The following is a 27,705-nucleotide window of genomic DNA, read 5'->3' on the forward strand; positions in this document are numbered from 1 at the left end:
ATACAATAGTTTAGACAGTAGCTTAGATTTAGATTGAAAAGAATAATTAGTAGTAAAATATACGCTTATATAGGTGAAGATTTGGCATGTTTTTCATCAATTGTGTTTTTATTTGAAATTTCTTGTTGTCTTGAAGACACACTTACTATTGTTATATTTATATTGCGTGTAGTTTTATAGTAGTATATGTAATTTATTCAAACTTAACGTGTTTTTCATTTGAGTTTAAAACCAATTTGTGCATTTTTCTCGGAACGTCCTTAACATATAATTCTCCCCTCTCTTTTAACTCTAAAGTCTTGCGAAAGCCAGCTTGCAAAAGTTTCGAATTGCTTGTAAATAAGTATGTATTTTATATATGTACATACATATATATAAATACGATACATAAACTCTATTAGGGAATTTCAATTTCAATTTGATTGCTTTTGTTTGAACTTAGTTTAGCTAGGTTTATATTAATATATATATATGTAATTCTATGTATTTGTGTACCTTAAGTTTTTTTCCTTTCATTAATTTGATAAGCCACAAGCTTTAAAGCGCACTTCAACGCGTAACATTTAATTTTGTAATTTGTTGTGTTCAATGTCACAAATGTATTGTATGCGTGTGCTCTGTTTTTGGTGGTTTTAATAAAACACAATTCAACAAGTTACTAAATAACAATATCTGCGATTCATACTAGACATGAGTCGTATTTGTATATATATATAATCGGGCTTTTTTGGTTGTCCTATCAAAATGCTTGCAACAACAAATCTACTCAAAATATGCATTTAAAGTTTTTCAAATCTGTATATGTATATGTATATGCAATATATATAAATATGTTTATATAATAATGTATGTCTCGATTATTGTTCGACTGCCAGGAGCATTTCGACTCGGTACAAAACTAACAAATGGACCAGTGCCCACCTCTTCGATTGGAGCACTGTTTTCAAGTTTCTTTATAAATATAATTATACATATAACGTTAATTCGCAAATATATATTTTTAAATATATTTGTTAAATGCGTCTCTTAAAAAATAGTGTCAACAATTTTACAAATATGTAAGGTTTCCTCCTTCTCCAAGTTTTGATTATTTCGATTTGCACTCAATTGACGAATGCTGCTAAATAAATCTCAACAACTCTAAGCTTAAGCGATTTTCAAGTTTCCAATAGCTTGCTAATATTTCATGGACGATAGATGAACCCTATAAAGTACCTCACCAAAATTAGATAGGGAGAGCATGTTAGATTTTACCTTCATTCTGATTAATTAGAATACAGCGCCATGAATGAAAGGCCAATGTAATATGAGCCTCGGCTCCCTTCAACTCACTCAGCATAAAACGTAAGACTAACATCTTGGATTGCTTAACATCTGGTGAGGTTCATAAGGAGCATAGTAAATATCTAATACTTTAATTGTGCACAAATTAAGGCTGCTTCCGAATTAGTCGCATTATTAAGCCTACAAAATGGTATAGGGGTACCTACAGATGTAGATGTGTAAAAATAACGGCAAGAGATCGGCGTTCATCCCTTGTAGACCTGAGTCTAAGTGATAATCGTAGGAAGTGATCCTCAATAGGTTTCGCTGAAGTTAGCGCGCAAATAGATTACAAACGTGTGGGCAGGTTCTGCTGTATACAAATATTCGAGAGCGGAGCTTGATGAGAGTAGACGGCTTCACCTGGACTTTTTCGCCAAGCTAGTCGATCTGTGGGGCAGAGGAGAGGGAGATTACTTGGTTATCGACATGATTTCTGTTTATCTTACCTTCTGACACCATGCCGTGGGCTGGAGGGAGGGGTATGGCATGGGGAGGGCGGTGCCGAACCGCCCGATGAGCCACGGGACGATGTTATCGATAAGGTTGAAGCACGCGGCGCAGAACAGCCCAAGTAGATAGCCGAGCCCTTGTCAATCTCGCGAAGATCGACCCGCGATCCGTGCACAGATGACGGCACCGAGCCTACAAATGATGTATAATAACTATATATTAACAACTCATCGGGCTTTTGAACGAACTGCTTACCCGTGTAGGCATGCAGACCCGCCGGACTGCTGCGGGGACGCACGCCAAAGCCGCTGACCGTGCTGGCGCTGCGCTGCAGCTGCGCGGCACTGCCATGGCTGTCCTCAGCTTCCGGCTTCTTCCTTTGACTGCCCGCGCTGCTCACGCGCCCTGCTCCACTTATGGAGTTGACTCGCCCGCCTGACTTGTAGCTCTGGCGTGACGGAGACCGCTGGAGTTGAAGCTGCTGCTGACGCTGCTCGCGGCGAGCATCCTCAATGGCTGCTGCGTACTCGGCAGCTTCGCTGGAGGTAACTGGTTGCTGGGCGATCTCGTCCTCGGGGATGCGCTCGTTGCCAACGGAGCGACGCTGCAGAGGCGAGCGCTTTGGCGACGTGGGACACGACTGGGCTACGACGACAAGGCCAGCAGTGCTGCTGACGCCCAAGGAGCTTGACGATGAGTTGCTGTTGGAGTTCGCATTAGAGGACTGGGCGCGCACCCTCGATTGCGTGCTGGAGGCACTCGACGGACGACGGCGGAAAAGTCCTTTGGTGGGGTCCATGTTACAAACGCCTAATAAAAACAACAAATACAAAATACAAAGTGCATAACTTGAGTTACAAAAGGTTGGTCGAATATTTATTTAGCTAGTCTAGACTTCTAATATCGAAAGCTTAGCGCTTGGTCTTTGATTTCTTAGGCAACCGCTTGCCCCCAGTGGCACGGGCTTTTGGTTTTACGGGTGCGGCAGCTTTTTGGTCAGCCTCAAACTTCTTAGCCAGCCTTTTCATGTGCGCAGTATAGGAACCGTGACGCTCATCTTCCTCAGTCTCCTCGTCCAGGTTGTTGACAAAGCGTCCAGCATTTACATCTGCATTGTAGTAGATGACATTGGGCATAAGCTCCTCGCCAGAGTTGGAGCTGGATTCGTCGTTCGAGTCGTCCAAGTTTTTCTCGGACTCAGTCTCGAGCTCGCTCTCGAACTCATACACGGAGGTATCAGAACTGCGCGTCTGATTAAAGGTTCTCTTCTTCCATTTGTCAACGATGAACCTTAGAGTGTAGGCCACGTTCTGCCCAAGTGAGGCGCGAGAGCCCTCCTGACCACCAAAAGCAAGACCCCCAATTGTGTAAATGGGATTGTCCGCACCTGTGGGACACTTTTCACCGCGAGAGCAGTTGCCCTCGCATATGTCTCTGTTCTGCAGCAGCTCTTGGTAGCTGTCCAGGGCCACGCTGCACTTCACCCGATCTAGTTGCTCCAGCGCCGACGACGGGAAGCGCTCCCTCAGACGCCGACGCTCCTCCGTTAGTTTGAACTGCTCGAACTCCTGCAGCTGATTTTGAAAGCCCGTGTTGGGATTAGCGACTGCGCGACCAGCGCGCACCACCTTCAAAGCCTCCTTCCAGTTCAAGTGCGTGGCGGTCATAATGTAGGCGACCGCAACAGTTACGGAGCGCGACATCCCAGCCAGACAGTGGATCAGCACGTTGCCCTCCCTTAGCCGGGCTGCGTGAATGAAGTCGTTGCACACGGAAAAGTACTGCGACAAATTTTGATCTGGAGTATCAGAAGCCATCACACACAGATAGTGCTTGTCCTAAATGGAGATAGGGCATTAGTTCCAGACACCTTCTAAGGGAGTGGAAATGGAAGTGGATGGACATACCGGCAAGAGGCGCCTAGGACTGTCATGTATGGCTATTATGTGAGTAATTTTGAACTTCTCCAGCTGCTGATAGTCTTTGGAGTCGCGGTAGTTGCCCACATATAGTCCCGGCAAAACCTGGCCAAATAAAGGAAAAGCTCTTTTAATAGTCCGCAATTAGTTAATGAAAACATTTGGTTACATTTCCCATATGCCAATCCATCTTGATAATTCTGATTCAAAATATAGCACTGTCTACAGCATTAATATTTGATACATACAGTGAGATTTGTTTATTTGAAAATACGAGTCTGTTTGTTGTTTGTTATTTGCTGTTGCTACAGGCAACTGGCCTTGACGGCTATCTCTCAGGGTCGACTCCCTAGGCACGCAGGAAAAGTATATATTTAGAGCAAACAGAGTTCTCTGTTTAATACAAACTGGAATTGACTTCTCATACAAATAGAACCAATGTCTGCTCTAATCCATGGCCTTAAAATAACCAACCTATTATAATAATACCTTGGGCATTTTAAATATTTAAGACTTCTTAAATTTCCCTTTACCAATGAGAAGTTATCGAAAAGTTGAATGAACGCTTTTATCAATTGATATTGATTCTTCAAGAATACATATTGCTGTCACTTGCCCAACTCACTCTTGACAATATATACTATATATAATGAGCTCTTACCTTGTTCATACCATTCCCCATGATTCTTCATTTAAATGTCGCGAGCACCCTCCTTCAATGGTCAAGGCCTTAAAGTAGAATAAAAATAAAGAGAAAATTCGTTATTTGACAAGTTCACGGAGAATATGCAATATGGAATACCGAATATGCAATATGCAAATGAAAGTGAAAGTGAAAGTGCAGGAAGTGCGATGGCAACCACACACATAAACCCACACACACACACACAGCAATCAGCCGGTTGTTCATATGCTTGCATATTGTTTGTGGCTGCCCATGGTGAAGGTATGAAGTATAAGTGGCAGCTGTTGCGACTGTCATCGGTTTGCCTGCCTCCTGCTCCACAAGTCGAAAGCCAAGGCGAGGCTGGCCTAGCACAAGGAGAAGAACACAAAAGTTACCTCCACCAACAAGCAGACAATCGTGGCCTAGACAATAGAGACAATGCATCCGGCGCGGAAGTAAACAATCCTTGACGTAGGCAACTCATTAGTGGGACAGACCGACTGTCAGACAGGCAGTCAAACCGAATCGGCGGAGGATTGCAGCTGGGCCTGTTCAGCGTGCTACAATTGAGTCTGAATGCCAAAGGTCGCATAAGCAACTGAATGTTCCGTGATGTTCGCGATGTTCGTGGCCCTCCAAAGCAGACAAGGATTATGGCCGAGCTACAACAGGTGTCTGGGTGTTTGACCGTGACTGAAAACAGAGACTAGCTCATAATCCAATCCACAAAGTCGCGACGCTGCTTGGCCTGGCAAGCCGTGACTTATGTAGCAAACAGCTGACGCTGCTTAGCCCGTCCAGCCCTCCAAGCAGCCATCCCTGCATGTATGCACACAATATGCCCAGCCCACCTTGTAGGCGCTTTTAGAATTAACCATATTTACATAAATTACTTGCGAGCGCAATGAGTGTAAGTGAAGCTTTGTTATATTTCCTACCTGGCATCCTGTCATCTTACGGACCGACTGACTGACTGACTGACTGACTGACTGACTGACTAACTGACTGACTGACAAAAAGATGGCCCAAGATAGAGCACGTGTGGCACGTTTCTTGTCGTAACAGCTGCCATTTAACAACAGCCAACAAGCCCCGTTTCCTTTACCTACCCGCTCCCTGCCTCTTACACTGCCCTGCTGAAGGCCGCACCACAAAAGCCACAATTAAGTTTAACAACTGCAGTCGGGAGTGCCCGACGAAGAAATTCTGTAGTTTACTAGCAAATTCAAATGATCGACCAACCAATACTCCCCAGAAATGACTCGGACTGAAAAAGTCGATAGAATTATTATTTAAATCTTACTCGATTATAAGTAATGTTGATTTTATGAATTCATTTTGATCATAATTTCATAACTAAGCATAGTTTAAATAAGGAGTAGTTATAGATCTCTTATATCTGCATATTATATAGAGGGTCTGTAAAATAATTCCAGATCTAACTCTAGACACATCCTGACAAAAGGCTCTGCCACACCTCCTTCTGTAAAACTTCCATGAAACCCCCCGTTTATTGGGTCGATGGTTTGAAAGAAAGGGTAGTCTAAGCTGTCCTTATGAGCTGTGAACTATGCTCTCCATTGTCGTCGATGAACTGAGGAATCGACTAACCTAAATCAGTATACAGAAAACCTTATAGCCCATTTACCATAAGTGCAGGGTATGCGAATGGTCGCAGCCAACTCTTGTGATATTGCCACCGCAGGCAATTGATCACACAAATGGCTGGTTACCTTCTTTGGGCCATCGCCGACATGGACTAGTGGAGTGCACCCATCAGATGAAGATAGGCATCAGCTAAAAATAGTCGACACCCAATGCTCTGTGGGTGGCTGTAGCCATACCAACGTCATTCAATTCAATTGGTATACGTTTGTGCAGGTGGGCGTTGCTCTATGTGTGTCTGTCAGCTTATGCCTCCGCTCATCCATTGACCAAACAATTTTAGGACCTTCACATTTCGTCAAATTTCACATCGCATTTGCTCAAAGAGCTTTCAATGAAACTGTGCAGAAGTTCGCTTGACTGTATTTGTCGAGCACTTGGAGGAACACATGATTGACAAAATGTAATACTAACTCAATCGCAGAGGTATTTAGTATGTAGTGTACTCTATAGGTATTTTTATCTAATATACACGTATATTTAGTATTTCATATCTAAAATTCAGAATTTAATTTCTAGTATCACTAAGCATACATTTATAGTAATTAGTAATTGGTAAACTAGTAAATAATATCGAACACTTAGCATCCAGTGATTAGTACCTAATGTCTTGTATCTAGTATGTTTAGTCATTCTCTAGTATCTAGTATGTAGTACTTAAAATTTAGTATTTAATATTTAGTAACTCGAATGTGGTGTGGTGTAGTACCCAGCTACTAGATTCTCTGTTATGTAGTATGATTAATCTTTTATCGAATTAGATCCGAATACTAATTTAGGAGTTATATCCTGTAGCCACCACATTTAACTATAGCTCAGTCTTCTTTTTTCATATATACGTTACTCAGACAATCACAGTTTGCTTTATTTTCACTTAATCTCTCTCGTTTACGGAGAAAATCAATAATTGCAACTAGTGAATTCATTTGGCTACCGAAAAATGGAGGCAATAATAAAAAGTGAGGTCTACCTTTAGGTGCAACGGAAATACTATTCAAATTTACGTTCAGCTTCAATTAAGCAAGAACTTTTGGCAACGTACACTTCATTTATACAGGGGAAGTCAATTTGGCCCCCTTTGTATGCCCTGTAAACGTGGAGAATGCTAGGGAAGTATGATTCCCTCACGAAAAAGAAGACCGAATTGAACTATATTCAGAGTTGTATAGGACCAATACTATAGACATTTCTATGGATATCGGTATATCAAAATTTACATAAATGTGCCTCCGTGGGGGCGTGGCAAATGAGGAAAAACTAGCAATGGGATGGTAAAGCAACAAAATAGGGTAGCGTGATATACATTCTATATACATACATTCTTGTCGTTTATTTATTCTATGTATTAATATGTAAACTTGCTTTTGTCACCATTTTGTGTTCAGATTTGTTATGAGTATCTAGGGTAGTTCTCAGGGTATCTCAAAGTTCTGTTAAGTCCCTAGATCTGCAGTGTTTCCCATTTTTCTTATCTTTGGTGCCAACTTTTTCAATTTACTGATTGGCAAAGGGTTTTGCACGACATGAATTTTTTCCAGGCCACACGAAACTAGCCTTGCTTTTAATATATTTATCTGATAGTCACTATTCTTTATTTCTATAAGCTTTCTAATGGCCAGTCTGCATAAATTAGCAGGCACTGTGACCTTGTGCCCGCTCAATAATTGTGGAAAACAAGAGCCAGGCATGTCGCGTGGCGTGTCGCGAGGTTACGGGTCTGGGCGCTGACATTGGCATGGATTCAAGTGTCCCCGGCTGTCAGGCCCTAACGGGCAGTCAATTATGCCGCTTAGACACTTAACATTAGCAATAAAATAAATACATGCAACTGCTGTACACACACACACACATACACAGGGTAAAGCTCTGAGAATTTATTGGACTGCCTAAAAAAGAACAAGCGACTGGGCACCTACGGGATTTCGCCTCTGTGCCGTAAATACAAAACGGCTTGCCCGAGGCTCAACGAACTGTGCGAACTGTTGTATTAAACGTCCGCCTCTTGGACCTATGAGCCATAAAAAGAAACACGCGCACACAAACGAAAATAAAATGAATGTGATCGAATGGGATTTTTGCTGCTAGCTGGAAATTTGAGTGAAACTCAATGAAGAATTAACCAGCGAAGCAAAGACAAAGCAAAGCCTGGTGCAGGGAAGGCAGGCAACTAGCGCCGCCATGTCTGAGGTTCAGCAAATGTCAAGAGGAGTCAACAGCCTGAAGGGGGATAAACAACAGAGACTGCTGACAATAGTCGGGAGTGACCGACTAAATGAGCCTCTGCACCAAGAAATTGTATTGCCGTTTCTCTTATAGTCCTGCAAAATGTAGACTCTAGGCTCACAGGGATACGGACCGAATAAAAAAGTAGCATTTGCGATTTTAGAAGCCAATTTGAAAGCTAACTCTACTCCAATCTCTCACTCATAGACAGTTGTCTTACTATTACAGTTAGGAGAGGAATTAGTACAAAAAATACATATTTATATATAAACAAATTTGGTATACATAAATAAATAGTAATCATCGCTTGGATTAAGCAGTAGCTTTAACATTGCAAATTCCTGAGGAATGCTCAACTTTGATAACTATATATCGACAGGGAAAAATAAGACAATATAGGATAATTAATAAATTTATAATATAATTTAAAGTCTTTCAGCGTTGCCTAATCAGCTCGACAGGTCATAACATATTTCTAGAGCAGACGCAGACTCTTATGAAATTAGGTGCGACGCATTCATTAAAATCATCATGCCCCACTGGAAAGTGTAGGTATAGCAAAGGCAGGACGATGCCATGTGCTGTCATAAAATAGTTTATTAGCATACAAGTAAACAGCCATCAGACGCTAACAATCGGACGATAGGGGGAAGCTGTGGAAACTGGGAAACTGCTGATATCATGCTCTTTTGAGGGATCCTATTCCATAGCACAGGATTTATTACAATGCCAATGGCTGCCGGTCAAAGTTGTTTGCCATTTTGAGTTCCTAACCAAACAAAGCCTTGAATGCTGATAAGCAGCTGAGGAAGAGCCTGGAATGCGGTCTGCGAGCGCTAGCACATGTCCATCCTTCAGTTTACCTTGGGCTATGCACAGCTAGGGGGCGAATTCCGGCAGTTAACTAACTGCCATTTATCCCGGCTAATTGCGCTTGTTGCGTTGGCTTGTACCACGGGGGCTACGGCCCACGCGAATACACAAACAAGTGCTCGAGGTCGCCAGCTAATGCATATACCGCATATAAACGGAAGGAGGGCCTTTGCCCAACTCACAAATTGTGGAGGTTTGGAAAATTTCAGTTAATTTAAATAATTAATTTACAACAAGATCCCACATGTGTCCAGAAAATGTTTTGTAAATCGAGACCTGCATAGCAAATTTACTTCGACACATTCAAACTGCAAATGTTGCACGGGGGAAATTATACGAAACTCAATTTGTTTTTTGGCTTAATTACGTTTACGTGCATTCCGGGAAAGAGACTCACTCTGAATTACCTACCGAAACTGAAGCGCATGCATGCCTGAAACATATGAGGTCAACTAAGACGCTATTTAGAAAATACTGAGAATTACATATACGAGTTTAAGACATAAGAGCACATCGGTCGACAAATACCTATATTCGATTATAGTTGAAGGATTTTCAGTGCTCGATTGCGTTAGGTGATAAATTAGATCCAAGAGAAAATTGATTATATATAAATTAATATAAGCTCAAAAAAATCGATTGACAACATGGAAAATATTAAACATAATCTATTATTTGGCAATTCCCTGAAGTCATGCGAATCTTTAGTAGTAAGTAGTTAGTAGTGAGTAACTGTAATTCAGATTCGAAATCTATTCAAAACAGAAAATCCTATTCACGCTCATTAGGGATGTCTTGTGTGCATGGGCAAGTACAGCTATGCATGAGCGAATTAAACGTCATCTGAGCATTCCATCTACATTGTGCCTCATCAGCAAGCGCAAATTCCCATCGAAAATCATCGTCATCTAATATGAATGCCGCACTCAGCTGTGAAAGGACAAGGAGAACGCCTTAGCGTCCTATGGGGTGGCCAAGCGGCCAACTGGCCAAGTGTCCTGAAAGTGTTTCAGTTGCCGAAAAAGTAAAAGAACTGGCACATTTTCACACCAATTTAGAGCCGCTGCAAACTACGGGCAACACACAGACACAGGCAGTGACACGGCCCTAAATATTACTCATACGACTTGTGGCGCAGCTCTTTGCGATGCCGAAAAGGATAGTCTGAGCGCTAGGCTAATTTCCAAGTTGCGTGCAGACATTTTTCGTAGTACTCGTAAAAAATCAGCTAAAAAGCAACGAATAAGTGCAAATTACGCCATCCTGCAAAGTAATTTTTCCAACCATTTACATTTGCATTAATTTCCCAAACGCTGGGCGAGAGCGGGAACGTGGAACAGGGAAGCGGGAAGCGGGTGGGGAGAAGGCTAAGCGCCCGAAGAGCGGCAACAAAATTATAGATATTATAGATTGCCATGAGTAGGGTACAACACTTACCTCACTTTGTTCCAGGGATCCACGTTGAGTCGCCGTCACTTCAATGCTTCATGGGCACACATGGGGACACATGTAGAGGCGAGAAGAGGCTAGGATGGACACTCCTTCACTGCTGTTATATCACACTCGGCACACGGGGCAAGAAAACGCCAGAGGACGCTAACGGCAGGGACTATGACGACTCCGAAGTTGTCTGCAGCCGTGGACACCGCGCAGAGCTTTGATTTTGAATAAAATTTTGTTGTTGTTGAGTAGTTTTGCTGCTGAATTGTGCAGCGCTGGCTCGAGTAGAACTAAACAGGCAACTTTGATAACTGTTTTTTAAAGTTATATGCTTCGCTTGATGTGTTTTGATTTCGCAGATGGAAAAATAGTGTGTATCGGAAGGAGCGAGTGGCAGCGAAAATACCAGCGAGCCAACAAAAGAGCTACAATAAAATAACAAAGTCCAACCGCAACAACGGCGCGAGAATGAACCTTAAAGAAGTAACGAGCCCCAATTAGCCGAAGCGTTAAAGCACCTCAAACGCTGCTAGCAGACTGAGACAAAGTCTTAACCCAACCAAGAGCTGGACTCTACGCAAAATGAGTGGAACGCCGGAGCCGAGAGACATGAATGAAGCACTAGAGTCTGAGCATGCGCAGTGCATAGCCGAATCAGAAGCGCGCGAACTGAAAGCACTCGACACAGCTCTCACTCAACTCATAATTGCTCTCTTACAAGGTTATATAATCACTAACCAAGGACTAGAACGAAAAAATTGTAGCGGGAGAATGAGAGAGGGACAAACCAATGAAAATCTAGGAGAGAGACACAGAGTGAAAGAGAGCGGCTGAGTGAAAGAAATCGTTCGGTCAATCGAAGGTGCCGCTAATGTGCAATCATGATGCCTAGTTATAGTTGACGACTCATCGAAGCTACCTGATTTAAGGTGTTTTGTTATTGTTTTAAAGCATTCAGTTAGCTAAAAAAGGAGCGCGAGACTATACCCGCATACATACATTGTACACATTACGTACATATGTATGTATGTATATATGAGATTGCAATTCCAATTAAATATATGTATGTATGCACATCTGTATAATTGTAGGCACATCTGATTGGATTTAAATTTCCTACATGTGTGTATGTATGTACATGTATACCTACATGGTTCTGTATGTAAGTAGAAGTGTGCAATATTTAAATATGAATTATTTCACTTTATGTGCTCAGCTGCCACTGGTGTGGATCTCAGTGTTGTAGCTGTTGCCCACGCCTGAATTTATTTGGAAAATACATCGAACGCAAATAGCGGCAGCGCGGCATGCCGAGGCACGATTTTATGTGGGCGCGCTAGTGACCAAGCGATATATACATATGTATGTATGTATGTATGGGTGGTGGTATATTCGAATAGTATACACTTTTACACACATATAGATCTTATACAAACTCATGAAATATGCCTCTGCATGGAATGCGACAACTTCTGACGCATCACTGTAGCCCAGAACAAACTGTAAACAGCTGGTCAAAATACAGTTCAATAGTAACTATGGCAAGTGCCATACATGCGTAGATTACTTAATATCGATAAGCGGGCTGATCGATTGGTCGATTAATGTCTTTCGTGTATGTGTGCAGCAATTTAAGTCACTAGGCAATTGCATTTGGCAGCTACATACAAACACAATACATGTGAAAACGTTTTAACTATAGCTTGAAATGTGCATTGTACATTGCCTTTGTTTATGCGGATATACATACATATGTATATGCATACATACATAAGTAAATGCTATTTCGTATGCTCTGAGCTGGTTCGGAAGCCATGCGACTGTCATTGCTGCTCAGTTTCAGCCAACGGAATTTGCTCTCTCTAGCAGCATTTAGATACTCAGCTGATTATTATTGTTGTAGTAGGTATTGCTGGCACTGGCTATTAATAAATCTGATGTGTGTGAATCTTGGGCGCTCAAATGGCTCACGATCGGCGCAGAGAGCAAATGAACGTTGATTTCGTTAGACAAAAAATGAGAAAGCGATAGAGAGAGAAAGACGGAGAGAATGTAAAATATAAAGAAAAACACTGTCGACTACAATTTGTAGGCACAGTCTATTCACCATTTTAGGACTTAACTGTTATCCGATAAAGCGTCACAAGCAAAGTTAACAAGTCGCGTGCTGGCTTAACTTATCCATTGAGTCAATTTGAGAGAGCATTCTTAATGTATGAAAGAGAGCGAGTGGGGGAGACTTTGTGGTGGCCAAAGGTAGCATCAAGGCAGTCGTAAAGCGAGCGAGCCATCGAGCGAACGACCGAAAAAGTTGCGTTCAGTCAACGAGCAACATTTGCGGCGAGCAGTGGTCGTAACGTGAATTTGTAGACTAACGGAAAAGTGGCCTTACGTGGTTTGTGCGTGTGTGTGCGTTCAGCAGCAATGTGCAAAAATATTTTTATCTATTGGTGTTGTATATTTAAATTGAATATATAAATATAAAGCATCATTCTAAGCGTACATGAAATATAGCCACAGTGAGAGAGGGAGAGAGAGAGAGCGCGTGACTACGAAGAGAGAACTTGAAGTGGCCAACGGAAGTACGTAAGAGCAAAAAGTGTCGAAATTGCATTTGTGTGCGTGTGCTTAACGTTGAACGCTGAACGCTAAACAGCTGCCGTGGCTGTTAGAAAGTGTAGCCAAAGAGTGACATCACGTCAGCCGTTACGGATACGATTGCGAGGAGAATAAGTTGCAATTAGCAATCTGTTTCATTGTTGTGGAAAAGTCGCTGAGATAATCCCACCAACAAGCGGAGCTGTCGAAAAGCCATACAAGAAATTGTGGCTAATTTGAAAATCGAACCAGCCGCAACAAGACGTCAGCCGGCTGCAGAACGTACGAGAATTAACGGGCAAACACATTGTCGCTCTCAAGGTGAACCTGCCTGCCGAACGTACAAACAGCGGCAACGGCAGTGGCAGCAGCAGTAGCAGCAGAGCCAGAGGCAGAGCCAGAAGCAGAAGCAGCAGTAGCAAAAATACTCAATTCAATTTATTTCGAAATTAGTCACAGCGCTTCGAGACGGAAACAGAAAGTGACGAAAAGAGACGCTTGTGGCAGCCAAAATGAAGCCCTCTGTGATAGCAGCAAATCAAGCTAGCGCAGGCAACGCAGCCGGTGGTAACAGCGGCGGCAGCAACGGCAGCGGCAACGGGGCGCCCGCAGGGGCCGGCGTCAACATACCCATCAGCCGTGAGTACGTTGGGATTGGAGGGGAGCACAGCGCCTCGCCCCAGCAGCACTATGCCCAGCAGCGTGCGCCGCCGCAGTTCTACAACAGCCAGCCAGCGTACGGATCACCGCGACAGCAGCAGGTTCCTCCAAATCAGCCGCAGCAACATTTTCAGGTAAGTGACTGGCTAAAAAGTCAATGGCGCCAGCGCCAGCAACAGCGACAGCTACAGCGCCAAGGTCGTCTCTCTGCCCGCTTGCATATATGTACATCTCTGTATGTAGACTCGTAATTTGGCGCCCGACAAGGTCGCCTTTGTATTGTTGCTGTTGTTATTGTTATTGTTATTTTTGTTGCTGTTGCTATTGTATTTGGTGATGGAAATTTAATTAGCTAGTTCTCGCCGAATGCACAAAAAATACTCAAAATAAACCCCGTTTCGCACTTGGAGAATATATGCACAGAGAAGCGTTACATGCGATCATGTACATATCCATGTATGTGTTTATCACAGGCCTGCATGCAAGTACATAGGTGCTTGAACTGATGACCGTTAACGCTGCGTATGAGCAATATATAGTGTAAGCTTGCAACAGCAGCTCCAGTTGAACTGCAGTGTTTTCACGTGGACTGATCTTGCTGCTGGCTATCTAATCTGATTATCACGCACACAAAAGTGTCAAACGAATTGTTTTATATGAACAAAAAGAAACGACAATTTCGATTTCAATTCGATTTGTGCTCGTTTAATATATTTCTAGAAAGTACACTATGATAGACAAACGCAAATGTCCCCACTTGGAGAGAATCACTAACAGAAAGCGAGAGAGAGGGAGAGAGAGAGAGAGAGAGGGAGAGCGCGAGAGAGATTTCGCTGTTGGGAAACGCTGAATTTGATTTTATTTCTTACTCTATCGCCGCTGTAGCTGTGTTTGTGCATTAACTTGCTTACATATTTACAGACAACACACCTCACACATACATACATATACATATTGATGAATGTGTGCATGTGGGTGGGTAGATATATGTGTGTCTATATGTCCATGTATGTATATATATGTATATTCGGATGTATACATAATACGCCGCGTAGGCGACGACAGCTCACAAAATAAAATCATTTTCGCTCAAGTAATTGGCCAAGTCAAAGGGGCCGAGACGATCATTCAGCGTATCTGATGGGAGAGGGACTTTGTTTGTTTACTATGAATTCCGAAATCCAAATATCTTACATTTGAAAAAAAAAAAAATTAACAACTGCTGCTATGCAATTATATATGTATATAGTATGTCTACAGTTGCGAGCAATAAATAGGAACTCAACTTAAACTCAACAAAATAAACAGATATTTGAGAAATGTAAATAAATTTCTTATAGCTTAGCTGTATAGTTAGTACTGGATATAGTGACCAAGTAAATAAAGATACTGAATATACACTGAATATTTTAAAAGAAGTGGCTTTAAGGAAATTTAATCTCCTAATTCCATTTGGCTACACTGATGAAATCAAATGAAATTTTAACACTTGTATTTCAGAAACTTTCAAAGTTTGAAATGACTTATGCATATATAGCTAGGATAGTTAAATTCAATACTCTTTAATAAATCTTTTTACTTCAAATTAAAATTTAGATGTGTAATTGTAATTGTATAAATACGTACTAAGTTATCTTGGTCGACCACGAAAAACCCCTTACGGAAATCTACAATAGCTTAGGGACAATGATGTGTATGTACATATGTATGTATGTATATGCTAAAGGTCAAGTCTCTAGTATTTGAAATACGCTTCTTCGGGCTTGTGGGAAAGCCTTGTATGATATTGAAGTAATGCTTTAAAAAATCACGTAAAATTATCGCTTTTTTTTTTTTTTTTTTTTACAAAATTAATTAATAAATTCAGTGATTAAGTATTCAATGCTAAAAAGAATTATGTGTTTTTTTAAATTCTAAAGTACCTAACATGTGAACATGGCTTATACTGACTCAGCTTGTCGATTTGATCAAGACTTTATGTAATTTATGTGGTCTGCACATTCTTCTGTACGCCTATTTGAGTTCAGGATATAAGAAAACGAAACTAAAATAAGAAAACGAAACTATATTACATCAATATATATAATAAAATAAATGTAACTATTAGAGTTGTTGAAAATATATAAAAAACGAGCTTAACAAAATATATCAACTGTATATATGTAGAACAAAGGCCAAAATATGTATGTAAAGGTGAATAGAATATGCACACATCTATATGAATGCATACATAAATGGTTTATATAGCCTTCCAGCATTTGAAAACTATCGAATCACTCGAAGATTACATCGATATGCTCATGACATACATATACTGCCTTTTCTTAGCTGTGAGGTTAGGTCGTGAGAGCGACGTTGCGAGAAACGTCGAGCAACGACTGCAACCGTTGTGGGCGTCCGATGAATTCAATAAAAGCCTGTTGGCAGCTGCCCACTGGCTCATTCAGAATAAAACAGTTGAACGAGAAACATTTCACGTCGTGTTAACGGAAAGGCGAGCAGAAAACACAAAAGCAGAAAACAAAAGCAAAAAAGTGGCAAAGAGAATTTCGAGACGCTATTTTCTGATAAAGCAAGCACTCACTTAATATAGGTAATGGCACAGAACGAACACACGCACATGCACATGTGTGCATACATACTTAGGTAAACGAATACATCACCATACATACATACATATGTCATACATACATACATATGTACAAATGCATACACACACGTGTACATCCAAAGAGAAGGGTTTACCTTGTAAACAAAAAAGTGATGTCCGTTTATAATACGCTCTTACATGTGTACATGCATACATTTATACATGTACGTGTGTACGTGTGTGCGTGTGTGTACACATGATGTTGTTACGCTGAATGGGGGACAGACAGCAAAGCGTTTATTTATGCGCTGACGTCACTTGTTTTTACTACAGCTCCAATTTCTTATTATTTGTCATAAGCCCACACACAGATACACAGACACACAGACACGCAGACACACAGACACGCAGACACACAAACATAGACATGTTAGCCACTTTGACTGCGATTGGCATGAATCATCCGCTTATTTGTGACCATAAATGTATAGATGAACCTGTATACAACAACGAAGCGTTTGCGCCTTAGCACGACCTTTGGCTCTCTGCAACAATAAGCAATTAATTGTTTTCGTTTTCCATTGCTCATTGGTCATTTTGCATTTTTACACTTCCACAGCAGCCCTTTGGATTTGAACCGGACATGGACATGGACATGGAAAATATGTTTGGACGGTCACGGTTGGGCCGTCTAAACAACGATCCCTTCGCTGGCTTTGGAGGCACACGTAAGCGGAATAGTTTGCACGATCCCCATATTCCCACCCATCCCCAGGCACACTCAATGCATGCTGACGATGACTTTTCTCATTATTTTGACGATGCTGCAGACTTTGGATTTCCGCAATTTTCAACACTTGGCCGGCGCGCTCGCGCATCCGGTGGCGCCAACAGCAGTATAGAGCCGGACGATGATTTCTTTCACAGACTGCCATCGGAGTTCCGTCAATACATACCAGAGGGGTTCACCAGCCGTCGAGCTGTCCCATCTCAGCAGCGTCCACAGCCGCCGCAGCAGTACTACCAGCAAGAGTTTGGCGTGCCCCAGCAGCCGGGATCGGCGGCATCGACTGGACAACCGCAGGGGCCACAGTCGCCCTCGAAGCGGCTTTGCGATGCCGCAATTCAAACGGACGACCCCGCTGGCCGCTCGGAGGTCGATTGCGCACCAACTGTGAATCTAAACCAGCATGGACTGCGCAACACCATGGACATGGGCGTGAAGAGCAATGCTGAACAAGAGCAAGGGCCGCGTTCGCACTCAGCGCCGCCACCAGAGCAACAGCAGCTAAATCAGCAGTACCAGCAACAGACAAATCCACCACAATTCAGCACGCAGACCAGTCCACCAGCGCAGCCAAACCTGGGAACGGGCCAGCCGCAATTTCATAAGACTTACTATGCCCCGCAGCAGCAAGCGCATCCTCAACAGAAGCAGCAGACACCGCCGCCTCCTCAAACACCCGGCGGCAGCAACGTTCGCACCATACCGATTTTCGTGGAGGGTCGCGCAGAGCCCGTTATCAATGCCCATAAGGAGATACCAAATCAGAGTGATTCAGGTGCCGGTCAAGCACACTCGCAGGCCTGGTCCAGGGCACATCATGCACCAACGCAGCCTAATCAACAGCAGCGTCCTGCTCCACTTAATACTCAGCAGCCGCAAGGCGACCAGCAATTGCAGACGGACGCTGGTGCCGGTGTGCCGCCGCAGACCCCGCATACGGTAGACTCGATCAAAAAGATTCAGGACATACAGCGCGATGTGCTGGACCTAATGGCCAAGGTGGAGCAGTTCAGAGGCACTCGCCAAGACAAGGAATACGTATACCTGGACGAGATGCTCACACGCAATCTTCTAAAGCTAGACACCATTGACACAAACGGCAAGGATAGCATTCGGCTAGCGCGTAAAGAAGCTATCAAGTAAGACAAAAAATTATTCTTTACCAGTTTTAATCTATGTCTAAATTGTTAACTTTACAGATGCATACAGGCATCAGTTAATGTGCTAGACGCCAAAGCTGAGGAAAACGGCAGAAGAACATCTGGAGTGGAGGAAAACGCAGTCAGTGCCGAGGCAGCAGGTTCAACACTCGCCAAAGAGGAAGAGCCTTCAGAGAACGCTGTGCCTGCTACCCCGCAGCCCTTGGATGCAACCAAAATCCAAGATCCTATACCTCTACCACCGCCGCAGAGTAGCGCAGAGGTAGCCGCTGACCAATCCACAACAGAATCACAAGCTGCGTCAACCGATTCAAAGGAAGCACCCAAAGCTGAAATCACAACGGTAACACAGTCATCGGAATGATTGTCAAGGCACCTGTACAGCACCGCTTCGAAGCAGCTATACAAATTAACCAAAATCAAAATCAAATAATGGGGGAGCTAAAAAATGATTTTTTAATATATCGGAGGCAAGCGGCACTTCCTTGATGAAAGAACATCTGAACAGGTGCTGGGAAAGCATATATAATTCTTTTCAGATGTATAAACTCGTAAATGGAGTATATATATATATATGTATATATATACTTATATATATATATATATATATATATATATATATATATATACTTATATACTTCATTTACATGCGCAATTACATACACCGGTATGTGATCTAGGCTTAAGTTAATACATGATATATACACGACAAAGTGCCTGCTTAGAATTGCAAATTATTGTTGAGAACATTACAATTAAAAAAATATATATAATAGAAGCTGATTATGTAGTTTATATCACAAGATATTTATAAATAATTGCACAGGTCCATGTAAGCAACAGCAATCGTCCAGTAGAACTGAGTATGATCTCATTGGAAAGAAGTGCTTGCAGCATTGCTAAACTGATAGTCAAGGAAATTTCGAATGCATTAGTTTTTGAGTTACTAATTATTAAAGTAAATGTAGGTATCGATCACCCTATAATACATGTACATATAAGACATATATTGGCTACATATATATGATAATACAAATACTCATGTGCATAAAGAAACATTTAAAAAGGACGCAACTGTGTTTCAAAATCTTAAGGTTAACAATCAGATATAAAATGTATACTTAAAATGGAAGGCACCTGTAAAACATGGTGCGTGCGACGTACGTTCTAAGCCGTGTTATAGTCGTTTATAGGCAATTTTAAATCTCATTAGGTATAGTATGGTTCTGCATTATTGTTCAATATCAATATATATGTATATATTGGGCAGCCACGCTTTACGTGTAACTAATTCAGATATAGATGTATGAAATTACAGCAATGGCCTTTAAGATTAACTGATGAAGCTGCTTTGCAGCTCCCTTATTAGATACGATTTTGGGTATAGTTGCTAATAATGTTGGTTTTAGTTGATAATCTCGACATAGTTTGCCGGAAACAGTCCATAGGTTCCATCGGGGCCCAAGCCTTGCCACCAGCCCTCGTCGATCTGATCAATGTGAGTTATAACATCACCAGGATCAAATGTTATTTCTGACTCATCAGCTGCTTGATAGTCATACAAAGCACGTGCGCGGAGACCCAAGTCACCCAAGGTCTCCTGACATATGAAGTCATCCTCATTGACCAAATCGGTTACTGTAAGTAAATCAACATTAAAAAAGGAATAAAATAACTGCATTGTGTATGACACTCATGTTACTCAAGTCAAAAAAACGTACGTGCATTGCGTTCCAGCGTGCTTAAGCCTGACGTCTTAACCGACTGAGACTGCTGCACGGTTACAGAAACTTTAGTGCGCACCTCCTCTTCCTCCTTGTAAACAGCCGTGTCAGTCTCATTCGACGATGTTGTTTCATCTGGTGACTGTGATTGCACCGAGTTTGTTTTACTGTGAGGCGACCGTTTGATGGTCGAGAATTGTTCACTTTCATGAGCCAGAGGCAAATCCTCAGATTGCTGTGCATCTTCCTCCGTAATGGATGCAATAGAATTCGCTTCAATGACTGAAACAGGTGGTGCCTCAACCTCCGCTGAAGCTTCAATGACCACTTGTTTCTTATCCACAGACTCAGAATGTTTAGCCAGAGGGATCGGTGTATCCTGCGTCTGGCTGTGATTGAAAACATTTATACGTTGCGCAATAGAATTACGGGCGGGCTTCGCCGGGGGTTGAGTATTTAGTCTGCAATTTAAAATTGGTGAAATTGGCACAATAAAGCAATGCCACTGAAGCTAAACTCAGCTCACTTTTGATAACTTACTTGGACTGCAGCTGACCCTCGCTAGTGTGTTTGGTGAACATGGCCTTAGCAGCACCCACACGCGACCCAATCAACTCACGTGCCTCTTGGTTTCGTGCCTGGCGCATACGCTCGGCATCGGTTAAGGTTTTTGCAAAATTTGCAATTGTTTTCTCTGGGCTCAATGGTTGCGGTGAGCTGAAATTTAATTGATTTTTGGATTAACATTAATGAATACGAGCTTATGCACAGATAATTACGTTTTAATCGGCACATGAGCTGGCTGCAACTTCGTCGTACTTATTTCCAACTTCTCACGCTCATTGTGCTCTTTTTCCTCACGAGCTCGTTGCTCTTGCTCGAGTTTAAGAAGGTGTAATCGCTTGGCTTCCTTTTCAGCCCCAATCCGATTCTTCTCGTCAGCTTCCTCTTTTTTCCAGAAGTCTTGCATTACGCTGGCATTAAGCTCTTTAGTGGGAATGACACGCGTGTAATTAGTACCCACTGGCGCTTTTTGCTCCTCCATTACGCCACGCGGCTCCTTAAAGCTGTACGCCGAGCTAACCGTACTCAATTTTTTTAACAAACGCTCCAGATCTATGTCATCCTCGTTACGCGCATTAATTGTCAAATGTGCACCGGATAATAATTTTCCCACGTCATGAATATGGTTGGCACAAGTGCCTTTACGTAGGACTGGAGCACCCTCACCCTATGCGAAGAGACGGCAAATTTAGATAAGATAGCAAATAAATTTTGATACAGAACACGATGACTCACCTGCCAGTTGATTAACAGGTATTTATTAAGGCCAGTCTTCGGATCTTCGATTTGCAAGAATGCGTACATTATTTTACCGCTATTTAGGTCTTCGGTTAACTCCTCCACGCCGCCATCTCCTTTTCCAACTAGCTTTAATTCGTTCGTTTGGCCTTCATAGCCAAATAAGGCCCAATTGGTGCTGCTCTTTGCGTTGAGTACATCTTTCCAAGCATCTACGATTTGAGCACGATGTTTCTCAAAGCTTATGGCCATTTTTCTGTGCGTGTTCACGGAAATGAAAGTGCGTAAATCTTCGTTCACTCGTCGGCGCAGTGGTGCCAACGACCTTGAACAAAGCCGCAAAATGTTATCAAATTGTAGATATAAATATTTTAAATTAGCTTCACTCCTATAGATGCCTAAGTTCTGTCGCAGATAACTTAGTAAATGCTAACGCCCCAATAATTTTATTTTCTCACTTTAATAGAGTTTTAACACTAGCTGGTGGTTTTAATTAATTGCAGATAGAGTGCACTGGCACTACAAATACTTTTACTCAGCTTTGTTGATATATTATCGATTATGGCAATTGTTGTACATTGCGATATTATATACCGATTTATGATAGTTAAATTTCCGATAATTATTATTTAGTATTTTCACTAGTGGTATTATTTAGTTCTTACAACACGTTTGATTATTTAACGCTAAAAACAAAATAGGGAGAATGAAATAAGTGATTCAATAGTAAATATTGTTCCAAATGGTTAATGTGAATAACAACCAAAAAATACTAGAATGTATCGTTATTTGAAAAGTAAATTCACTAAAAATTACCACATCCGTTGCAATTGAAAAACTGTGAATCACTATATATATTTTTTGTGCTTTTCTTATTCTTGCCTAATTCTTGCCTGATGAATCCAAGTTAAACCGTTTTCAGTCGGATGGAAAGCAAACCCGCTGGCGGTAATCTGGGAAACGCATTCAAGGACATTATATGAAGCAAACTACTAAACATAGCGGCGCCAACAATATGGTTTGGTTTGCTTTATACATATGTACATACATACATATGTATGTATGTTGGAGCGTTGGTCCTTCTACTAAATACTAGAACGTAAATGTGGAACGAAAATTCTCTTTTTCTGAGTATTCTGCAAACCCATCTTCCCAATGTTTTACAGAAATCTGCTTACCTCGAACAAGAGAAAATTGGACTTATAAGGATTGTTTATGGTTTTTATACCGTTAAAAATAAATCAGTTTGTGAAAATATATCAGACGGAAGAATGCGTGGCATTCCCCATAAAGTATATTTATTCTTGATCAGCGCGAAATGCGGAGTATATGTACATACATATACATATGTACCTATATAGTCAACTCCTTCTGTCCGTCCGTATAAACGCTGATATCTCAGAAGTAATAAGACCTGGAGACTTTAAATTTTACATTTTTACATAAATTTCTTTTTGTCGACAATAATCGAAAAAAATTTTTTTTTTTCTTAAGCGAACTTTAAATACTATTAGACCCAGAGACTACGAAGATTTTGTAATTTACAGATTTTGGATACCACGTATATACACCTTTGAAAGCTATGGCGCCTTTTATTGGGATTCATTCAATAAGTTCTCATAATATAGCGAACAAGGCAGCCTTCAGCATGCGAGGTCGCTGCTGATCAGTTAGCAGAGTGCGCACTTGTGCCTAAGTGTGGATTCATACGTATGTACATCTGTATGTTTGTTGATTGGAATATCAGCCCTTCAATCTATAGGTGATCTAGTCGACCAGTCTTGACTAGAGCACTCTTATTTTTTTAAACTATAAATTATCCGATTTATTTAATTTCAATAATTTAAGAATATGCAGATTTTTCGATTCTTTCCCGTGAATGACTTTCTCTTACATAATACAACGGAAATCTATTTATTGGTAAATTAAAGCCAATTAAAGTGTCGAAAGAACTAGGCAGCTTCCTAAATCGAACAAATTTGATGAGTTATAGCATTTCCTCATAGTGTTTTAAATAACGTCTGTCTGAGAACCTTCCGAACTGATATCTCGGGCATACATGAATTCATAGTTATTATCAACTTCTACAAAATAGGTTGGCAGTGTGCCGAGCCCCTTGACAAATGTCATTCCGCGGTAGCTACACACTAGCCCAAATCTGCGCAGTATATTGGCCGTCTCCTCGGTCACTTGGATTTTTCCAGCGACTCCGGTAGAGTCCATTCGGGAGGCTACATTAACAGCATGACCCCAAATATCGTAGTGCACTTGTGAGGCGCCCACCACACCGGCCATTACCTCTCCACTTGAAATTCCAATGCTCATATCGGCGGTAAATACATCACGATCAATTGGAACGTTCTTATAATCATTGTTGCACACCCACAATGTTCGCATCAGGTCCAATGCAAAGATAGCTATCACGAATACCAATTCATCCTTTTTATTGGAAAAACTATCACTTGAAAAGACTGACATCGAGCGTCGTGCGTGGACTGCTATTAAACAGAAATATATAGATAATGCACATAAATATATCAAAAACTTTATTGATTACTCACTTTCCTTAAAAACAGAGTCGGTCGTATGACACTTTTCACTTACAAGAGAGGATAACCGTACATCCAACCCACACGCTGCCATATATGTACTGCCCACAATTTTGATCTTTTCGACAACATTACCGTGCCTATAAAAGGATAACTACACCAGAAAAATAGACCTGCAAATTTATTATGGAATTTGAAGGTCTTACGAGTCGATCAAATTCGGAAATAATCTCGTTGAGAACACGTAAGTTAGACAAAGTTAACTCAAAGTTTTTTAGGGATGCGAACATGACGGCGACACAGTCATAGACCTCATAGTAAAGCTCGTCTTTGGCAAGATAGGTCAGATATACGTTTACTGCATAACCCAATAGAGAATTAGTTCATCACAATTCAATTTATATTTACCTATATATATAAAACCTACCAACATGGGCTGGCAATATGTTATGCAATAGAATTGTTATAGACTGATCTGCTAAGCGGGCATCTTCCTGTTTTTTCAGCAGCTCTACTCTCCATCTGAAAATAAACCTCAATGTGGCTCAGGGTTTCGCATTTCGAATTTTGTACTCACTTATAATTCATTTTGTTATTAAACTCGGCCTGTCGTTCTTTACAATATACCGCCAGAAAGGTCGATATGATCATTAGGCAGTGGGCGCTTTCAGATTTAAAAAAGGGATTAGTTGTCAAGCTAATATGAACTAAGTACTCAAATTGATAGAGCATAATGCTTAAATAGGTAACGCACACCACAAGACTGATTACAATTCTCATAATGAATGGAATACGCGTAAATATGATGCCATTGGTAATAATAGAGCACACCATACAGGTGAGTGCCCACGGAGCGAAGCACATTGTATTCTCGCCGTCATATTGGTACAGTATGCTATCAATATGCTCTTTCTGGAATTCGTCCATGTCACAGTCATTCTAAATAAAATAAATATATAGTTATTAGTATTTGTCCAAGCCACATATGTTATCACCCACCAGAATTATAGAAATAATAGCAAAGTACGCCACTATGATGAAAATATAGATAAGTATGCGTTTAATGAGGCTACGCTGCAAATTATCCGCGATTCGAAATAGGGCACAGCTAAGCTCGGAAAATCTATGAGGGCGGTCGGCATACACCCAGAAGCAGATCATCTTGTACCAAGTTAAAATCAATAATAGCGAAAAGGCTAATATCAAAAAGGCATCTAAATAATAAGACCCTTTAACCAATTCATGGTCATAAGTAAGTTGCAGGTATATGAGGGTCATAGCGCTGCACCAGGCTTGCAGTACACTGTACTTCAACATGTAATCGGGTTGATGTAAATACTGACATTCCAACCGTGGATTGTGATAATGTAAGAGAAAAAGTCCAATTTCTGGACGGGAGGAGCTTGGCGACTCCTTCTGCTTCGTCAAATTAAAAAAATTAAACAGTCTCGTTAGGGGCTCATTAAACCTGTTTAGGTATACAGAAAAATAATCAGTAACTTAGCTTTTCAAAATACAGTCTCACCCTTTGGGACCAAGCGGCATTTTTTTCAATTCTTCATTTATCAATAGTTCAGGAGTGCCTTCATTTCGCTCTTTCGCTGAAAATGATTCAAAAGATTCTTGAAGATCCAATTCAATATTTTTGTTGTTTTCAATAGGATCTATGAGAAATGTGAATATGTTGAACTTTTGAAAATAGGCATCTTTACGCGCGGCCTCGGTTCCAGGACGTGCTTCAAACCAATTTTTAATCAATTCAAAAGTTCTTTCGCTAACATGAACTTGACCAGGCATTCCGGTTCCCTCCAATTTGTTCGCAATTAAGACATCTGGACCTTACAGGGAAAAACAAAAGCATCGAACAAAGTAAGACAAATGATCCATCTTAAATTTAACTTACCCCAAATGTCATATTGCAGTTTCGCTGACCCAAGAACTCCTGCAAACAAACTTCCCGAGTGCACACCAACACGTATGTCTATGCCAATTTGGACCTCGTCTCTAAAAGTGTATCAAAAAGTAAAAATATAAATATAAAATGCTAAATGCAAATGGGTGGTATGATATGAGCACCTACCGCACTTCCCGAATAATATCGATCATACAGAGTCCTAGTTTAACGCAGCATATGGCATGAGCGGGATCTGGCTTTATCAGCCCCGCCACACAGTAGTAGCAGTCGCCTAAGAATTTGATTCGTTGCACAGCGTACCGAGAGGCAGCGTTATCGAATCTGGCATACAGCTCGTGCAGCAAAGTGACCAGCTCCTTAACGGATAAGGTTGTCGTCAAGTGGGTGTAGTTAACTATATCCGCATACAGAATACTGACGTCGGGATGCATTTGAATGGCAATTACCCGATCTCTTCTATTATTAACAAGCATGTTGTGGTGTTTCTGAGAGAACTCAATCCGAGCTCGAATTTCATCTTGAATCGGCTGAGCTATTTGCGGCGGTAATATGCTATGCAAGAACACCCTCTCCCTTGCACGAGTGCTCCTTAGCGCATTAGCTTCCATTACATACTGATGTCGATCAAGGAACGAGGCGCGGACAACAATCTCACGCATTACTCGAAATCCGGTACCGATCACATTTAAGCCAATGTAATTGCATAGAACAACGATAGTTTCGCTATAGCGTGTTATGTTACCTGTGCGAAATTGATTGTCATAATTTTGAAATATTACAAAGTAGCAAATGTATAGAATTGACACATAAACTGCCAGCGCCATCGGTGGAAAGATATAAGGAATTGGAAAAAATATATATATCATGAGTATAACATATGAGTCATACATAGATGCCAATATCCATTGATTTATATGGTAGTGGTAATAATTAAGCGACAGATCTGTAAAAGAAATAATGTAATGCATATATAGATACATAGATAGCATTAAAGTGAATACCTACCAACGAAAACAAGAAGCGCTGTGACAATGACCGATGTAACGTACGTCATCCATCTAAGCTTCGAAGGGCTTTTCACTTTGACGTTGGCCCACATTACTGCAATAACGACGACAGCACATATCGAATAGCAGCAGACGTCCACGTATATTAAGTCCAGCTCCTGTACGGGCAGACAAATCGAGTAGAGCTACACCTATGAATATTTCAACAATTCATATTCACCGCGCATGTTGTTAACAAAAGAATGCAATGAAGTACTGTGAAAAGACAGTGCAACACTTGAAAGACGATTATGTAGCTTATCGAAAGGCGCAACTGGTGCTCTTTGTATTGTTCCTCTATGCCCACCTCTTTACACTTTTTCTGGAAAAAGACTTGGAATTAGTAAATACTCATTGATTGATATGATGTCGGTATCGACCGCTTATACGGTGCTTATACAATACCCTTAGAAAACTGCAGTTCCATTTTAATTCGTTCGTGTATGTAAGTGTGTATTTCATGTTTCAAAGCTGCCTACATATGTTAATAATGTGATAAAAACCATATAATCAAGGAGTAATTGATAAAGGAGTTAGTTGTAAGCAAGCACTGACACATATCGAATTATAGCCTTGGTTGCTAAAGAACATATGGCACGCGTCCAAAATGTCTGAACTTGAAAAGTTAGCTCCAGTACTAAGTAGGTAATCCTAATAGCCAATTGCATGCGATTTTGGAATTGTAACCAAATATCTTTGGAAGAGTGTAATACAAATTGTGAGTTCTCTATATGGAATCATTTTTACGACGTATGTAAATGCGTTGTAAAATATCCGTTTCTAAATTGGAGCATAGCAAGTAGAAGATCCT

At 41.2% G+C, this 27,705-nt stretch overlaps 4 protein-coding genes across 13 annotated transcripts; 1 reads left to right on the forward strand and 3 right to left on the reverse strand.

The window, feature by feature from the left end:
* Positions 1-87: 87 nt before the first annotated feature.
* On the reverse strand, positions 88-11,099 carry LOC6583561 (protein phosphatase Slingshot). Of its 3 annotated transcripts, XM_015162912.3 has the most exons (7): positions 10,561-11,099; positions 4,357-4,424; positions 3,684-3,800; positions 3,164-3,614; positions 2,032-2,586; positions 1,773-1,968; positions 88-1,713 (listed from the first exon to the last, which is right to left on the reverse strand). In XM_015162912.3, the coding sequence occupies exons 2-7, from the start codon at positions 4,375-4,377 to the stop codon at positions 1,683-1,685; spliced, it is 1,371 nt and encodes a 456-aa protein (XP_015018398.1). In that variant the 5' UTR covers positions 4,378-4,424; positions 10,561-11,099; the 3' UTR covers positions 88-1,682. The 3 variants fall into 3 exon arrangements, with proteins under 3 accessions (XP_015018398.1, XP_015018399.1, XP_002009227.2); XM_015162913.3 differs by lacking the exons at positions 4,357-4,424; positions 10,561-11,099 and adding an exon at positions 3,865-4,045; XM_002009191.4 differs by lacking the exons at positions 88-1,713; positions 1,773-1,968; positions 2,032-2,586; positions 4,357-4,424; positions 10,561-11,099 and adding an exon at positions 3,865-4,030 and having other exon boundaries at positions 2,626-3,614.
* A 1,775-nt stretch (positions 11,100-12,874) lies between these two features.
* On the forward strand, positions 12,875-19,142 carry LOC6583562 (BAG domain-containing protein Samui). Of its 5 annotated transcripts, XM_002009192.4 has the most exons (4): positions 12,876-13,955; positions 17,031-17,139; positions 17,242-18,337; positions 18,398-19,142. In XM_002009192.4, the coding sequence occupies exons 1-4, from the start codon at positions 13,674-13,676 to the stop codon at positions 18,720-18,722; spliced, it is 1,812 nt and encodes a 603-aa protein (XP_002009228.1). In that variant the 5' UTR covers positions 12,876-13,673; the 3' UTR covers positions 18,723-19,142. The 5 variants fall into 5 exon arrangements, with proteins under 5 accessions (XP_015018402.1, XP_015018401.1, XP_002009228.1 ...); XM_015162916.3 differs by having other exon boundaries at positions 12,875-13,955; positions 17,031-18,337; XM_015162915.3 differs by having other exon boundaries at positions 12,875-13,955; positions 17,034-18,337.
* A 147-nt stretch (positions 19,143-19,289) lies between these two features.
* On the reverse strand, positions 19,290-21,942 carry LOC6583563 (drebrin-like protein). The gene is made up of 6 exons (XM_002009193.4): positions 21,843-21,942; positions 21,382-21,709; positions 20,862-21,313; positions 20,623-20,799; positions 20,080-20,543; positions 19,290-19,996 (listed from the first exon to the last, which is right to left on the reverse strand). The coding sequence occupies exons 2-6, from the start codon at positions 21,634-21,636 to the stop codon at positions 19,764-19,766; spliced, it is 1,581 nt and encodes a 526-aa protein (XP_002009229.1). The 5' UTR covers positions 21,637-21,709; positions 21,843-21,942; the 3' UTR covers positions 19,290-19,763.
* A 1,298-nt stretch (positions 21,943-23,240) lies between these two features.
* Positions 23,241-27,696, reverse strand: LOC6583564 (adenylyl cyclase X E). 4 transcript variants are annotated; one of them, XM_032731601.2, is made up of 12 exons: positions 27,300-27,696; positions 27,076-27,216; positions 26,854-27,013; positions 26,014-26,791; positions 25,837-25,937; positions 25,459-25,765; positions 24,933-25,401; positions 24,511-24,872; positions 24,361-24,455; positions 24,140-24,291; positions 23,946-24,087; positions 23,241-23,882 (listed from the first exon to the last, which is right to left on the reverse strand). In XM_032731601.2, the coding sequence occupies exons 1-12, from the start codon at positions 27,354-27,356 to the stop codon at positions 23,395-23,397; spliced, it is 3,252 nt and encodes a 1,083-aa protein (XP_032587492.1). In that variant the 5' UTR covers positions 27,357-27,696; the 3' UTR covers positions 23,241-23,394. The 4 variants fall into 4 exon arrangements, with proteins under 4 accessions (XP_032587492.1, XP_015018404.1, XP_002009230.1 ...); XM_015162918.3 differs by having other exon boundaries at positions 23,241-23,879; positions 25,459-25,771; XM_002009194.4 differs by having other exon boundaries at positions 25,459-25,771.
* Between the last annotated feature and the right edge of the window lie 9 nt (positions 27,697-27,705).

The sequence above is a fragment of the Drosophila mojavensis genome, unplaced genomic scaffold (genome assembly GCF_018153725.1).
Source record: "Drosophila mojavensis isolate 15081-1352.22 unplaced genomic scaffold, ASM1815372v1 contig_74, whole genome shotgun sequence".
NCBI classification, from domain to species: Eukaryota; Metazoa; Arthropoda; class Insecta; order Diptera; family Drosophilidae; genus Drosophila; species Drosophila mojavensis.